This window comes from Notechis scutatus, chromosome 9, assembly GCF_049901735.1.
Source record: "Notechis scutatus isolate UNSWTSFEM ecotype Mainland chromosome 9, rNotScu1.2, whole genome shotgun sequence".
Classification (NCBI taxonomy): Eukaryota; Metazoa; Chordata; class Lepidosauria; order Squamata; family Elapidae; genus Notechis; species Notechis scutatus.
In genome coordinates this window covers 6,958,989-6,975,979 of record NC_142017.1, presented here as the reverse complement: position 1 = coordinate 6,975,979, position 16,991 = coordinate 6,958,989, and the positions used below count along the sequence as shown (strand labels likewise).

General features: G+C 43.7%; 1 protein-coding gene across 1 annotated transcript in view; it reads right to left on the bottom strand.

Moving 5' to 3' along the window:
* LOC113417530 (ATP-binding cassette sub-family C member 12-like) overlaps positions 1 to 16,991 on the bottom strand; it is a 59,795-nt gene that overhangs the window by 7,930 nt on the left and 34,874 nt on the right. The window contains exons 20-25 of the mRNA XM_087971791.1: positions 15,784 to 16,010; positions 14,915 to 15,052; positions 11,452 to 11,638; positions 7,674 to 7,763; positions 5,432 to 5,621; positions 2,243 to 2,402 (exon numbers count right to left, since the gene is read on the bottom strand). Coding sequence (XP_087827917.1) covers positions 2,243 to 2,402; positions 5,432 to 5,621; positions 7,674 to 7,763; positions 11,452 to 11,638; positions 14,915 to 15,052; positions 15,784 to 16,010 — 992 coding nt within the window. The remainder of the gene's footprint in view (positions 1 to 2,242; positions 2,403 to 5,431; positions 5,622 to 7,673; positions 7,764 to 11,451; positions 11,639 to 14,914; positions 15,053 to 15,783; positions 16,011 to 16,991) is intronic.

The window sequence follows — 16,991 nt, the reverse complement described above, 5'->3', positions numbered from 1 at the left end:
GAATGCAGTACTGCAGACTAACTCTGCCCACAGCCAGGAGTTCGGTCCTGACCGGCTCAAGGTTGACTCAGCCTTCCATCCTTCCGAGGTAGGTAAAATGAGCACCCAGATTGTTGGGGGCAAGAGGTCGATTCTGTAAACTGCTTAGAGAGGGCTGTAAAAGCTATGAAGCAGTAGATAAGTCTTAGTACTATTGTTATTGCTATTCACGGAATTAGCCCCAGGATCTGGCTTCACCCAACGGTTAAGTTCAATAAGCTACTTTATGGCTCAACGTGGCGGTGAATCTATTGGCTGTGTTTGCGTACAATATAACACAGAAAACTGTGTGGGATGAGTTTTCACAACCAAAGAGGCAGGAAGAGCAATAAGCCCGTGGGGTGGAGGGCTGTTCCAAGGCCTGGCCCTCTCCCAATTTAATCAACAGAGTCATTATAACGCAAAACGCTGGGTAGCCTCGCCATAAGGTGTTAAGACTAGCACTGATTAGACCCAGGCTGTGGCTTTCATTTGCCCAGGGAATGTGTGGGTGTGATGGAAAGATGAAACAAATCCCTGCAAATGGGAAAGAGATAAATGGAGCATCAAGGGACTAGGAGGTTTGAAATAGGTTCCTCAGGGCTGGGGAAAAAAAACGAAGCAGGAGGAAGAAATTAATTTAAAATAATCCTGCCTCCTCTGTGTTCATTGTAAGGTCTGTTAGAAAGAAACCCCGATGGGCCTAGGAAAAAAAACAAAACTATTTCAGGTAGTCCTTGATTTACAACAGTTCGTTTAGTGACTGTTCAAAGTTTACAACAGCACTGGAAAAACTGGCTTATGACCGTTTTTCACACTGGTGACCGTTGCAGCATGCCCCGTGATTGGATGATCAAAATCCAGAGGTTTGACAACTGGCTCGTATTCATGATGGTTGCAGTGTCTTGAGATCATGAGATCGACTTTTGTGATCTTCTGACAAGCCAGATGGGCTTAACAACCATGTTCCTAACTCAAGAACTGGAGTGTTTCATTTAACAAAGCTGGAAAGAAAGATCACCTTGAGACCAAACTCTCTTAACAACTGCCTTGCTTAGCAATAGAAATTTTGAACTTAATGGTGGCTGTATGTCAAGGACTATCTCTATTACACCCTATTGCCAGGAAAATTATTTCTGGACCTTTTACTGTTTTCCTTGCCTTCTTGGAAGGGCTAAGACGGAGCGACGTTGGGAGCATCTCTGTCATCCCAAGTGCCCAGAGAAGATAGAAATGCCACTTATAATAAAAAATGATCCGAGAGTTTGGGACGTTAAAGACAAGGGATGAAATAGCAGCCGGTCAGTTAAGGAGTGCTTTGGTGCAAATAATTTCTTCAAAAAAAAGAAAGCAAGGTCTATTAAATCGCAAAGTGTCCTCATTCACAACCTGCTTCTCCAGTCACCCCAGATTGTAAGCCAGAGATTTTCAATCCTTTAGATTCCTTTTTTAAAAGAGGGCCTGGAAACTACTGTTAGCAGTCTGGTTATGCTTTGGCAGGAAAACTAAAGGTAAAGAAATCCCTGTGAATTTTACTCTGCTGGTTGTTGCTGATCCTAGTTCATCTCTGTTTCAAGGCCATTGAGCCAGCGTTGTCCAAAGACATTTCCATGGTCATGTGGTCAGCATGATGTCCTAGAACAGGGGTCTGCAACCTTAAACACTCAAAAAGCCATTTGGACCCATTTCCCACAGAACAGAAAACACCGGGAGCCAATAATTTAACAACCAGTGTGACTGAGTGGGCGTGGCCAACTCGACATCACTCACTCCCACCCAGTCACCTCCTCCTCTGGAATATGGAGTGAGTCTCCATCCGCCGCCATCACCCTTACCTTCTTAGGCCAGGCAAGGAATGACAGGAGGGGAGGGCGAGGGGCGGGGCCAGCCAGTGGTGGGATCAGCCAACAGGGAGCCACAGCAGAGGACCAAAAGAGCTGCATGTGGCTCCAGAGCCATAGTTTGCAGACCCCTGTCCTAAAGGGCTTTTCCTTCCCATCAAAGTGGTACCTATTTATCTACTTGCATTTGCAAGCTCTCGAATTGCTAGGTTGGCAGGAGCTGGAACGAGAATGGGATCTCACCCCGTCTCGTGGCGCTGGATCTCAAACCTGGGTTGCCGGCTTTCCAATTGACAAGTCCAGTGTCTTAATTACTGAACCATCGTGCTGCTACTTCCCCCTTACAATGGCAGGAAAGGTTAATGGATAATTGCAACAGCTACCTTATTGTACCTACAAACAGAACAGGATCTTGTGGAATGATGGACAGCTTTGAACGTAAAGATTCTAGACTAATGTTGCGGTAGTCGATGCCATCAATGATGATTGTGCCAGATGTTGGTTCCACGAGTCGAAACAGAGCAGCTCCTAAAGAGGACTTTCCTGCAAGATTTGAACAAGGCCAGCATGGGTCCTTTTTAAATGAGCTTTTCCATCATTTTCAAAAAATATCAGAAAAATGTAAGAAGAAAATTATGTATCTAATAGTACATGTATTGAGGGCGGCTAAAATTATATGCACAATATTAGAAAATGAAATCATGCCTCCAGAAACAGAAATAATAAGAACAATTATGGCATGTGCAGAATCAGATAAGTTAACTTTTATTAGAAATAAAAGACAAAGGAGAGTCTAAATTTTATAAAACATGGAATAAATTTTATCAATGGTTATATAGTAGAAGACAAGGTCGAAATATTAGTAGTTATGATTAGATTAATTAGTAATTAATATATTAAATGAGATTGTCAATGATGAAGTAAAATGTATATATGTATAACAAGGATAAGTTGGATGTATTGTGTTGTATCTGCATAATTATAATTAAAATTAAATTAAAAAAATATATATGCCAAGCCAAGGATGCCAACATCCAAGAGCCAAGAAATATATTTTTTCTGGAAATCAAGGATTTTTCAGTAAGCGAAAGAGAATTTAGACTGCTATTTAGATTTCACACCAGTGTCCAAAAGTCTCAGTGCAGGTTTAAGCTTTGAAAGCTTCACATATGAAGCTTTCAAAGCTTAAAAAAAATGGCACTAAACCTTCTGGGACACCCTCTTTGTGCTTCTAGGTTTAGAAAGTGTCAGTTGTGTTAGGAATAACAAGGTTACCTAACGTAGTTTGGGTTAAATAATATATATAAACTATGATGGTAAGTTTAAGTGTGTGTCACTTTAAACTGCAAAGCATGTAATTTTTGGGTGCGGTTGTAAAACCGCCATAAGAGGGAGCAAGAGAACCTGCTGGATTGCTGACTATGCTGGATTGATGGTTTGCTAACTGCGTGTTCCCTGTTGCTGAGTTTTTGAACGTCGAAGGAAGAAAGGAGGTTTGACTTCTTTATATCTCTACTGCGAGGAGATATATTACTGGACTGATATTTGTAAGTTTACTAACCTCTTTTTCGACACTGGACTTTGCAACGGAATAATCCCCGAACGGACTGAACTAGTGAATGATATATGGACTGTTTGACTATGATAAAACTCTTACTGGAATAAACTATTTAACTAGCACAGTGTATCTGTTTTACTGAGTGTAAGCTACAAAAACGTTTATCTCACATATTTGCCTGCCTGCCTGCCTGCCTGCCTGCCTGCCTGCCTGCCATGCAAATTCTGCTAGGGTGTATCCCTAACAAGTTGGATGTGGCAAAATATTTGATTGAAGAACCTCACGGTCTTCCAACAGGCTGCGTCCAACCCCAGAATGGATCTGTTTTGAGTTAAGAACCACCTTATCCTTTCAAGGTTGGATTATTCCATGATGGAAATTTGTGAAGATCTCTATAAGGCAAGGTGACCTTGAGGGAACTCACATTCTTCTGGAAGGTAATAAGAGAGCATTTTTCATCTGTCATCAGGAATGTATTTTGGAGGAGGGAATACATTTTTCTACTTCTGCATATGCCAGGATGTGTTGACCTAAGGTCTCTTCCCTCCTTATTTTCCACTAGAACCGGGGTCTCCAACTTTGGCAGCTTGAAGACTTGTGGAGTTCAAATCCCAGGATTCTGGCTGGGGAATTTTGGGAGGTGAAGTACACAAGTGTTAAAATTGACAAGTTTGGAGATCTCTACGCTTGAAAAACTACTGGAAGAGCACAGAATAAATAGTTAGTGGAAGATTTGGGAAAGAGAGACAGAAGAGAGGGAGGGAGGGGAAGAAAGAGAGAGAGAAAAAGAAAGAGATTGAAAGAAAGAGAGAGAAGAGAGAGAGAGAGAGAATGAGAATGAGAATCATAAACCTGAACAACAGTTAAAATTTGTTTGAAGGCTTGCCGAAGTGCAACTGGTCCCAAATATCATCATTTCAGCAGTTAGAAGCAAAATGGATTCAAACTGATAGATTCAGGTTAATTCAAATTCTTTTCGTTGTTTTCTTTTGGATTGGGGAAAATGCTTTGCTATAACCTGAGGGAATATGATACCAGCCTTGTGTAAGTAGGGAAAGCTTGTATATCATTATATAAAATTCCACATGTAAAAATCTATATGATTATTCCAATGCTTTTGCATTAACCAAAACTACCTTGGAAGGAAATATCCTAAAATAGGTATGGATTAATAACTGCAGTATAGGAAATGGTTGGTTGATGCAAACTATTCTATACCACAATATATCTAGGAAGTTATTTTAACATTTTGTCAATTGAATGTGGGGGCTTCTGGTGGCATTGGTACCATAGACTTCACACCTATTACCCGTGATGCCTTCTAACTGAATTCACAGTTGTGTAAGTCCCACTGTTACTACTTCCATGGTCTGTAAGAAGGAAATGTCCTTATAGTTAGGAACCCACAATTGAATCCATTAAACATTATAATCATTTTTTCCATGTCTGCAGGAAATGTTCATTCCCATCCCCTATTTGTAAGACTAACCAACTGCAAGATGGATGTCAGCCTTGGAAGATAGTTCAGACAAGAAGCAAAAATAGGAGTGTTAGCTCTACTTTATCATAAAACAGAATCTGGCAAGTTTGAAAGTTCATTTCTCCCTAACTCACCTATACAATCCAAGAAAATAAACAGGGTCCTTCTGAGAAGTTTGCCATGTTCCCACATATTCTGAGGATTCATCTGACTCATCTGACTGTTACTTAATCTCTTGGTTCTTCCTCCTGTCTCCCAAGGTCCTTCTCACATACCATTACAAAACCAAAGAATGCCATACATTTTTTTGGGGGGGGGTAAAAGGAAGAACTGTATCGGGGATGAAATTGTTTTTTTTTTTTAAATTGTTCAGTACAATGTAGGATCTCCATCGGTCAGGTCAAAAAGTTATGTGTTCACTTTCTCGGTCTTTCCAATGCCTCCCCATTTATTCCCATACTTGAGTAAATAATAAAGAAACAGGCATTTCATTATCTGTACAATGTACAAAGCAATCGACAGAGTAGATTATACCTGAACCTGTCCGGCCAATTATCCCAATTTTTTCTTTAGCATGAATGTGGATGTTGATGTCATGGAGTACAATAGGACTATTTTCTCGGTATTTCATCTGATAGTTTTTAAAAATGATTTCCCCCTGATCGGGCCAGCCTGGAGGAGGGGTGATCACGGGAGGGATCTCTGATCCTTCAGGAGTGCATTTCTGGTGGAAACAAAGAAAGAGCATCTGGAATCCATATCTGTCAGCCTTTTGTGGTAGACAAGAATCAATTATAAGCTTTATTATAACAGTTACTATAATATATGGTATTATAAGGTTACCATAAGAGAATATAGGTAGTCCTTGACTTACAACAGTTCACTTACTGACCCTTCAAAGTTACAACAGCACTGAAAAGTGTGACTTTTGACTGTTTTTCATAGTTATGACCATTGAGGCATCCCATGGTCACATGATCCAAATTCAGACTGGGAATTGACTTGTATTTATGACGGTTGGAGTGTCCTGGGATCATTTGATCACCTTTTTGGGCAACCTTCTGACAAGCAACATCAATGGGGAAGCCATACCTCATTTAACAACCCAGTTACTAATTGATCAACTGCAGTGATTCACTTAACAACAATGCAAAGAAAAGTTGTAACCTGGGGCAAAAGTCCCTTAACACATGTCTCACTTAGCCGCCTAAATGTCAGTGTTCCAGCAACCCTCCAATCCGACCAATAACTCCAAGACAGACATTTCTCAAAGGTTCCTTTATTGGGATAGTAACTGGCACATCTATGGAACCCCGAATCTGAAAGTTTCGGGCTTCCTTGAAAAAGTCAAAACTACAAATCCATTTCCCCCTTAGCCATCACCACATCCCATGATCCCACCACATCTGTCCCAAAGTAAGATTCTGTTCTGACCCACACCCTTTTCCAACAAATCAAACACAATCCAAAAGGAACAGAAACCTTGCAATGCTTTTGCAAAATGATTAGCTGTGATAAGCACAACCCTTCCCAAACTGTGCAAGACTTGCCAAAAGATAACAGACAAGAAATAATTTGCAATACAAGAATCTTCAAATACAAATTCAGGATACTGGAATGTCCACGAGGCTGGGGTTTCAGAACGTCTTTGCCTTCTGCAAAGTACACTCGTTCACAGCTGGCTTTTATCTTTTTGAAGGAGGGGCCATTACCTTGCAGCCTTACTCCCGAGTCGCCTGTGCTGCTGTAATTGTTCTTTCCTCCAAGCAATCCTTAGTGCACATGCACTTGGCACAGGCTCCTCAGGAACCTCCTCATCACTGCTGCCAGCCCCCACAATCTCTGAAGGCAGCAGTCCACTCCCTAATGGTCCTGGCCCCCTCATCTGAGTCCTCACTCTCCTCACCCGTCTGCACCTGCTGCCGGCTAACCATAACAGATTCCCATTTCATTATGTGCCACATTCCGTGACCTTGAACCAATAAAATAATTTTATTTCATCTCACTAGTTATACTCAAATGAATTCCTCCCTCCCACTTTCTCAGGCTCAATTGTGGCAGCATCGAATCTCAATATGGCTTCCAAAGTCGGCACTAAATTTTGGGCTCAATTGTGTGGTAAGTCGAGGGCGGCCTGTATTGCAAATCTGAATGCATGTCCTTCCTCTTTTCTTTTATCTTCTAGAGAACTAGGGAACATCAAAAATGAGATGCTTTCTGAATTTACATTTCTGCTTTCAACTTAAATTTCTTTTGTTTGACCGGTTTCTTATTTGGGCCACTTTCCTTCTGTTCCTCAAGGTTATTGCTACCGCCCGTTAGAGTATCAATCATAACTTTAGTTAGAGATTGGAATTACCAGAAGTTGAACATTTCCATAATTTGAGGCTCATGCTATTGGTTGGTTATTTATGGCATTTGTTCCAAGAGACATTCTAAAATTAAAAATTGGGGGAGTTAAATGTATGAAAAAGAACCCTTCCCCCCTTTCTTTCACCTATTACTTAAAACTAATGTTTTACGTAATTATAGCAGTGGACACTTGACATTTGAGTCACTTTCAGTTAAAAGAAGAAATGGAAAATTAGATCTATAAACCAGTAAATGCCAACTCGATACTGTATTTACACCAGCACTTCAACCATGACAACAACAACTTCTATTGATTTATGCATCGTGTTCTGGCTTTCTGCAAATATTATTTTTGTGTTTGGGGCGCATGAAAAACAACATGGAAACCTCAGCATTCGTTCCTCTGACGGGGAACCTTTCTTACCACAATGTATTCGGTTATCTGCTCCACAGAAGTAAATCTGGCTTGCACTTCAATGCACGATCTCACGCATACTTGAAGAAGTCCACTTAGCTAGAAAAAACAACGGGGAAAGAGAGATCGTAGGAAACCTTACTCTATGGAGAGATCTTCTGAAGGAACAAATCCAACCAGTTCCAGCACAGTTTCATAGTTACAAACAAACCACAGTACTGTAGATTTGCATGAGTAGACAGCAGAGCAGAGGTGGGTATTCAGCAGGTTCTGACCAGTTCTGGAGAACCGGTAGCGGAAATTTTGAGTAGTTCGGAGAACCAGCAAATACCACCTCTGACTGGAGATTTTGCAGTATCCTTCCCCTGCCACACCCACCAAGCCACGCCCACAGAGCCGGTAGTAAAAAATTTGAATCCCACCACTGCAGCAGAGGTGGTATTCAGCTGGTTCTGACCAGTTCTGGAGAACCGGTAGTGGACATTTTGAATAGTTCGGAGAACCGGCAAATACTGCCTTTGACTGGCCCCGCCAACCCCATCTATTCACTGCCTCCCAAGTCCCAGATGATCGGACGGGTCTTCTTTTGTTGCCCTGAATAGGAGAACGGAGCTGGAAAGCAGGTTAGTGGGGTGGGGAGGGAATGGAGATTTTGCAGTATATCCTTCCCCTGCCACGCCCACCAAGCCATGCCATGCCCACCAAGCCACGCCCACAGAAATGGTAGTAAAAAAAATTTGGAATCCCATCACTGGTAGGCAGCATATGTACATGTCCTCAATAAATAAATCAGGAATGAATTTGAAAGAGGATTAGAGAAATCCAGGAAGGATAAGCCTCTTGGCTTATCAAAAATCCCATTTCACAAACTAGAAATCTCTTGACTCAAATTGTGGGTAAACAGTAGCCAGGGTGTGGCTGTACAGATATTCTGTTTAAGAAATTCTGGCCACTATTATGACACCAGAATATTAGATAAATGCAGATCCGATCCAACATGGAACTTCTCGTCTTCTGGAATTCATGTGAATGTAATTTGGGATTTCCTTTTTTGGAAATGTGCTGGAAGGGTGGATCAACGGGAGTAGATCAGTTATTAAAATTATGATTAAAATTGCATGAAAAATGTACAAATAGCCCTTGAGTTACAACCACAACGGAGCCCAACATTTATGTTGCTAAGTGAAACATTGGCTTAGGGAGTGTTGCCCCATGTTATGACTTTTCTTGCCACAGTTGTTACATGGATCACCATATTTGTTAAGTTAGGAACGCAGTTGTTAAGTGAATCTGGCTGTCAAGCCCGAAATTGACATATGCACATCCATTTTATTTAGCCTTATTATATATTCCTTTTCTTTCTTTCTCTTTGCTGGTTATGGGGGAGGGTTTCAAGCTTGCCACATTCCTACGGTGGGAGGAGTGGAGAGAGAATTGTTTAGGCTGGGTGGTTCTTCTTCCCGTGGGAACAAAAGCTGACCCTGCCTGAGACCTGGAGGTAGAGACTGATGACACCAGGCAAACGTTGATTTACTTCTATTGGGGAATGTGACTTTTGGGGGCTGTTTCTAACTTCCAATATTATGTGGTATAATTCCGGGTTGTGTCAGATCCAGAATTACAATAGATGTTGCCAATTTGATGCTTTCCTAAATAAAAGAAATTGTTTTGGAAGATGGACTTTGCTCTTTTCTTTTCAAATGGATTTCATCACTTGGAAAACTGACACTGGCTTTCCCCCCTTGATTTTGCTTGTCCGAAGGTCGCAAAAGGGGATCACGTGACCCTGGGACACTGTGACCGTCATAAATACGAACCGATTTCCAGGCCTCTCAATTTTGATCAGCTGACCATGCTGCAACGGCCGTAAATATGAAAAATGGTCATCCAACTCACTTTTTCCAGTGCCGTCGTAACTTTGAACGGTCACCAAATGAACAGTCATAATTGGGGGATACCCATGCAGTTGTAATTTTTATTGTCCTTAAAATTGCTGTCATGCAAGCAAAATACCTTAAAAGAAAAGGCAGCTCACCTGTGGCAAATTGTTTGCTGAGTCCCGTGATGGGAAACCTATGGCACGTATGCTGGAAGTGGCACACAAAGCCATTCCTACTGGCATGCAAGCAGTCGCCTGGAACTGCTCCACTGCACATGTGCGCATGCCTCCCACCAGCCAGCTGATTGTCCGATATCTGCCGCGCATGCGTGGGGGTGGGCGGGGCACACGGGAGGGGTCATACGTGCATGCGCAGGGGACAGGGGAGGTGTAGCGCATGCATTCATTCATTCACAGGCACTCGTGTGCACTTCTGGCACGCAACGATGAAAAGGTTAGCCATCACTGGCTTAGGCCATTTGCATTTTTGAGCATCATTGGCTCAATACAGAATATATTGGCCAGGAGAGGATAAAGCCACGATATCAAAGGACAGAGCAGGTTTCCCCCAAATATGAGATAAAAGCTTCCAAAACTTGCAGGAGTATAGTAAAGTGGTAGGTGGGAAAGTGTTCTACCAGAGGGCCGGGTTTGCTTTGGTGTGTGTGTGTGTGTGTGTGTGTGTGTGTGTGTGTGTGTGTGTGTTATTTTAAATTGGTATCCTGAGACCCACCATACAGAGAAAGCTGCACATGGCTTTTTTCCGTGGATGTTTTTAACAATCCGCTTTGGGGGCTGCAGTATGCGTTTGAAAAAGGAGATGGGCTTAGGATGGAAGAATTCCAAGTCTCAGTATTTGATTCTGAGTTCAATACAAAAATACAATGCCATTTCCTTCTCCTGAAGCTTTTCATCATTTCAGGCCCATTCTTTATGGAAGGAGGTACAGAGGTAGTCCTTGACTTTTGACCATACTTGAACTATTGCTAACTGAGATGTTTGTTAAGTGGGACACATAATCACCATAGTCAGTATGACCATGATTCATGTGCTTTCACAATTGGCATGCATTTACAAGAGTTGTAGCATCCCGGGGTCACATGACTGCTATTTGTGACCTTCCCAGGTGCCTTGTGACAAGCAAAGTCCTTAACTTAAGTGTTGGAACTTACTGTTGGAATATATTTCTATGCAATAAGTAAGTAGTATTCAGCCAGTAGATGGCAGTGTCTACAAGTTTGCATCCATGCTATGTTCTTTATGCTCTTTTGTTCTAAGTAGAGTTTCCTGTTTCCTGTTTCACTAAAACAGTTGAGGAGTAAAGCACATGGTGACTGTATTCTTTGTTGCTCTATGGTGCTATATATAAGCATAATTTCTATCAATAAACGAAGCTGTATTTGCTTAACAATTGTGGCAAAAAAGGTTGTAAAATTAGGTGTGACTCACTTAATGACTGCATTGCTTAGCAATGGAACTTTGGTCCCAACTGTGATTGCAAGTCAAGGACAGCCTGCAGTTACAAATCTCTCCCCCCACCTTTCTCTCTATGTGCATGTTTGTGTGCCTGTATATTCTCACTCTCCTGAACTTGTTGGAAGGTGAGAGAGAGAGATGCAGGAGATGCCTGCATGAGATCTAAGTCCAGCCCTCCTTGAATTCCTTGCTATTCTCAACTCCTATGGATTTCTCTTAACAGTTACTTGGCCAGATTCTTGTAGAGAACTTAAGCTTGCAATAAAGCTTTATACTCATTTGAACTTCCTGAATCTCCTGATTTCCCAGGCTCTTGACAATATTCATTCACATGTTGTAAACCCATTCTTTTTCTGGTATTAATATCACCCCAGTCTACACTCGGAAAATGAAGGATGAGTTACTTGAAGATCCTACCCACCAAATTTTTACCTGGAGAGAATAAGATAGAGCCAAGCCTTTTTCTGCAGTACTGATAGAAGAATGGCTGAGGACCACACACAGGGCTACAGTCAACATCATGAAGCTCATGAGAATATCTGTCCTCAATGCAAACCATCGCAGTGCATAGTTAAACATAAGGAAATGGTTTGAGTTTTCGTTATTCAAGATCCTAAAACTGAAAGGAAAGTAAGAATCAGTTGTTCAATAGTTGCCTTGGAGTGATAGAAGCGAATATTTGTAGCTCAGGGTTGAACCTGATGCTCTCTGAGCTTGGTGGTTTTCTTACAGATGTTTCACTACCAAACTAGGTGACATCATCAATGCTAGAAGGGAATGGGATTTGCTCTCTTTATGTAAGTGGCTTGCCCAATCAGTGATGGTGGGAGTATTCTTGGTAGTTCCTTGATGTTCTTGCTGGTTGCTTGTTCCACCAAAAACACTCCCACCAACACTAATAGCGGGCAGGTGAGGAACCTTAAGAGGTGATAGTGTCATCTCCAGCAGGCTGGTGCTGAAATGCAGAAATTAGCAGTCAGGAGGAGGAGAAAGAGAAAGAAGAGAAGGAGAAGATGGAAAAGGAGGATATGAAGAAGATGGAGGAGGAAGACAAAGAGGAAAAGGAGGAGATAGAGGAGGAGGAGGAGGAAAGCAGAAGAAGGAGGAGAAAGGAGAAGGGAAAAGGAGGAGGAGGAGGAGGAGGAGGAGGAGGAAGAGGAGGAGGAGGAGGAGGAGAAAGGAGAAAGGAGAAGGGAAAAGGAGGAGGAGGAGGAGGAGGAGGAGGAGGAGGAGGAGGAGGAGGAGGGAGGAGGAGGAGGAGGAGGAGGAGAAAGGAGAAAGGAGAAGGGAAAAGGAGGAGGAGGAGGAGGAGGAGGAGGAGGAGGAGGAGGAGGAGGAGGAGGAGGAGGAGGAAGAGGAGGAGGAGGAGGAGGAGAAAGGAGAAAGGAGAAGGGAAAAGGAGGAGGAGGAGGAGGAGGAGGAGGAGGAGGAGGAGGAGGAGGAGGAGGAGGAGGAGGAGGGAGGAGAGGAGGAGGAGGAGGAGGAGGAGGAGGAGGAGGAGGAGGAGGAGGAGGAGGAGGAGGGAGGAGGAGGAGGAGAGGAGGGAGGAGGAGGAGGAGAAAGGAGAAAGGAGAAGGGAAAAGGGAGGAGGAGGAGGAGGAGGAGGAGGAGGAAGAGGAGGAGGAGGAGGAGGAGGAGGAGGAAGAGGAGGAGGAGGAGGAGGAGAAAGGAGAAAGGAGAAGGGAAAAGGAGGAGGAGGAGGAGGAGGAGGAGGAGGAGGAGGAGGAGGAGGAGGAGGAGGAGGAGGAGGAGGAGGAGGGGAAAAGGAGGAGGAGGCATGAACCTTTCTTGAGGCACATGCACAAAATGTGTGTTATGTCAGGGCTCTATCTCCCTTCTAGCTATCACCTCTTTTCCTTTCTCCTTCGTAGAGAGGCCGAATAACTGAACGGCAGTATTAGAAATAAGAAATTCCTCCTCCTGTAAGTATCGTCTGCTTCCTCTGGGCAGTGATGAGAATTGGGACTACCCTGACGGTAAGGGAAATCCTGCCAAGATCTCTCTTCGAAAAACTACAACTGCAGCCATGAATATTCATACAATCCACAGTGGAGACTGCAGCTTGGATAGGAAGGTCAATCCAAGAAGCTACTGACTTTTAGCTTTGGTTGAATAAGATGGTAGTCAATTTTTTTAAAAAAAGATATTAGGGTCTGCATCCTTGGGCAGGGTGGGAAAGGTAGGATGTTTTTCTCCTCCACCTCTTCCTTCTTTTAATGTGAGCTTCCTTTTTTCTCTCGGAGGAGCAGGGCTGCAGAGGGCAACTTGTGTCTCAAGGACCCCATGGTGGTGGGATCCCACAACCTTCTCCACATCAGGTCTCTAGTCTCCATGGCAGGACTTGCAAAACGTGCTTAGCTTAGTTGCTCAATTAACACGTGTTCTGGTTCAAAGTCAGGACATGCCGAGGAAGCTCAGAAGTCATGAAGTTTTAATATACTGATGGAAGAGAATATTTGTAGCTCGGGGTTGAACTGTGGGGTCCTCAGCGCTCTCCGAGCTTCGATGTTTACAACAACTGAACCCCGAGTCCAGAGAGCACCAAGGTTCCTAAGTTTAATACGTTTTGTGTCCCTTTATAGGTATTTAAGTGACCTCATTAGATTTGTCAGACAAGCTTATTACACAAAGTATTTGTAAGCTTTTGTCAGCCCTTGAAGGTAGACTAGACATGAAGTACCTACCATAAGTACTAATTGTATTGTTAAAATTTTACAAAACCCCTCCCTTAATTTCACTCTCTTGAAAACTAGGGAGGGTTTCTTCCAAGATATTTTCTCCACCCCAATCCCTCCTGTGGGCTTAAATGCTGCTTATCTGACCATTTTCAGACTCTTCCTCCTGACTCCAAGGCCATTCCCATGTACCATTACAGCTCTCTTAGGGAAAGAGGGCTAAAGCATTTTCTCCACCGATCTATCACTAAACTGCCATGAAGTCTGTCCTCGTTACTGCTCTTTTCAGCCAACCATGGTTGGATGACCCTAGAAGAAGCGATAGATTCAGGGGTGGGCTGTTGGGGGTTCGAAGGGGTTCGGGAGAGCCCCTAGCTATGATTCTGTGCAGTTGGGAGAACCCCCAAATCCCACTCCTGGCTGGCTCCACCCCACCCACCCCAACCCTCCCAGGAGTCCCCACGCAGCCTGTTTTGGATGCAGGGCATGTGGAAGGGCGAAAAATGGGCCTCCCGGAAGTTCGGGTTGGCCAGGAATGGGCCCATTTCTGGCTTCTAGAGAACCTCCGGAGCTCAGGGAGGCTGTTTTTGCCTTCCCAGAGGCTTGAGGAAAGCCTCTGGAGCCCCGGGAGGACAAAAATGGCCCCCCTGCCATTGTGCAGGAGGCCAACTAGACTGCACACCCACCATGGCCACGCCCACCCTGTTAGGTTGCATAGTGAGAAAACAACCCAACTCTCCTCTATTCTACTGGCTCAGAAAAGGCAGCCTATCCTCCCACTGAGTTACTGGTTAGAGGCTTTTCCAGGGAGCCTCCGGTTCTGCCAGAAATGGGCAGAAGACTCGAAGGTTGGATTCCGTTGCTTTAGAAACCAGACCTTAACAATAGTTTAATGGTTGTGAAAGAATATAAAGTGCTCTCGTGGGGGGGGTCATATATATACGGCTGCACTTAAGAGGCCATCCTGAGAATCCATAGGGCAATCAGGCAGCTTCCCCGCAGCTCGGCATTTTCTGCAAATGGAAAACCACTGGATATCTCCCACTTAGGGAGCACAATAGCGGAGAGGCTTCATCAATTTCGCGGCAGGTACGAGATCGGTGCTCAGGTCGAAAAGAGTAAAACAGCCAGTACTTAAGAGGGGAGAGATGGGTAGTGAAAAAAGAGGGCGGGAGGAAACCCCAACAACAGCAGGATTTGGAACCAGGCAGGAAACTTACCGATTGATGTAGTCCTCTGTCTTGTTGAAGGCATGGATCGTACTAAGACCATGGATTGAAGATGTGATCAAGCAGAGCCACACGGATCTGCTGAGGTTCTCAATTCGTTTGAGGTCTTGGATGGTGTTCTGAAAAATACTGTGATGGAATGCAGGTATGTTGTGCGCAGTCATGTGCGCCTGTCTGTCTGTTTATCATCTATCTATCTATCTATCTATCTATCTATCTATCTATCTATCTATCTATCTAATCTATCATCTATCAATCACCTGTCTGTCTGTCTATCATCTATTATCTACTATCTATCTACCTATCCCCCATCTGTCTGTCTCTTTATCTATCTAATCTATCATCTATCAATCACCTGTCTGTCTGTCTATCTATCTATCTATCTATCTATCTATCTATCTATCTATCTATCTATCTATCTATCTAATCTATCATCTATCAATCACCTGTCTGTTTATCTGTCTGTCTATATCTATCTATCTATCTATCTATCTATCTATCTATCTATCTATCTATCTATCTATCTATCTATCTATCTATCATCTGTCATATGATCATATGAACCATAGTGGCACAGTGGTTAGAGTGCAGTACTGCAGGCTACTTCTGCTGACTGCCGGCTGCCTGAAATTTGGCAGTTCAAATCTCACCAGGTTCCGGGTTGACTCATCCTTTCATCCTTCTGAGGTGGGTATAATGAGGGCCCAGATTGTTTGGGGGTGGGGGCAAGAGGCTGACTCTATAAACCACTTAGAGAGGGCTGTAAAAGCACTGTAAAGCGGTATAGAAGCCTAAGTGCTGCTGCTGTCAACATCTATTTATGAAAGGCATTGGCCACCCGTGCAGAGCATCCCACTTACTGGAAGAGCAGAATGAAAATGATCGCTAGGACAGCCGTGCTGATGAGGAGGTAAGGAAAGACGATGGTGATCATTGTAAAGATGGACAGGAGTCCGAAAAACTGCAGCAGGAAGTTCTCAAGGTAGAAGGGCAACCGCGTGTCCACTTCATCCATATCCTTAGAGAAACGGTTCATGATTCTGCCGGTGAGATTGGTATCAAAGAAATTCATTGGACTCTTCAAGATCTGTAGATAAGTGGGGGAGGTGTTTTGGGGGGAGAAGAGAGCACTACAATATGCAACAAACAACGCAGAATGACAACTCTTGACCTCACCCCTTTCCTAAGAGGTCTGTAGGGGGCGTGCATAAGCACACCAATGTGCCTACCGTCCCTGTCCTATTGTTTCTTTTTATTTTTCTTATATGTATCCATTTCATGTATTCATAACTATGTTTATGTTTATACCTGTTATCTCAGGGGTCCCCAACTACCGGGCCCCAGACCGGTACCGGTTTGTGGAACATTTTCTACCGGGCCGCCGGTTTGCTGGGCACCGCCATCTTGTTTTGATGAGAAAGTGCTTCCAGTGAGCTTTTCCGGTTGGAAAGCGGCATTTGGGTCCTGAAGGAATCCTCGCGCCTTAGTTTCATCGAAGGTGGGGGGGGGCGGCTTCGAAAAAAACTAAGGCGCGAGGATTCTTTCAGCACCCAAGGCAAGGCGAGCCGAGCGACCGTCCCGAAGCCGTCCCGAAGCCCATCGACAAAGGTACAAAGGAGGAGTTGAAGGTGGCGGGGAGAAGCGGGGGACGGCTGGCTGGCCGGTCGCTCGGCTCGCCTTGCCATGCGTGCTGATGCCGGTACCAGGCCGTGGATCATTTTGTGATGCCGGTACCGGGCCGTGGCACAAAAAAGGTTGGGGGCCACTGTGTTATCTTATAATCGCTTGACTAAATAAATAAATAAATATAAAATAAAATAAAATAAACAATAACAATGCCATGAGACGATAGATAAGCCTTTACGTAGCGCTCAGCTTTTGGATGGCAGAAATAAGCCGGTTTCACCTAAACTTCAGCATCAGTGCAAAACAGATTTTAAAGGCTCTTTTACGATGGCGCAAAGAAGAGAGAGTGGTTCGATTCGTTTCTAATAACATGTGCTTGGAGAAAGAATTCGTAATCAATAAGAAATCCCACCTAGAACTGCAGCACTAGAAATTAAAGCCT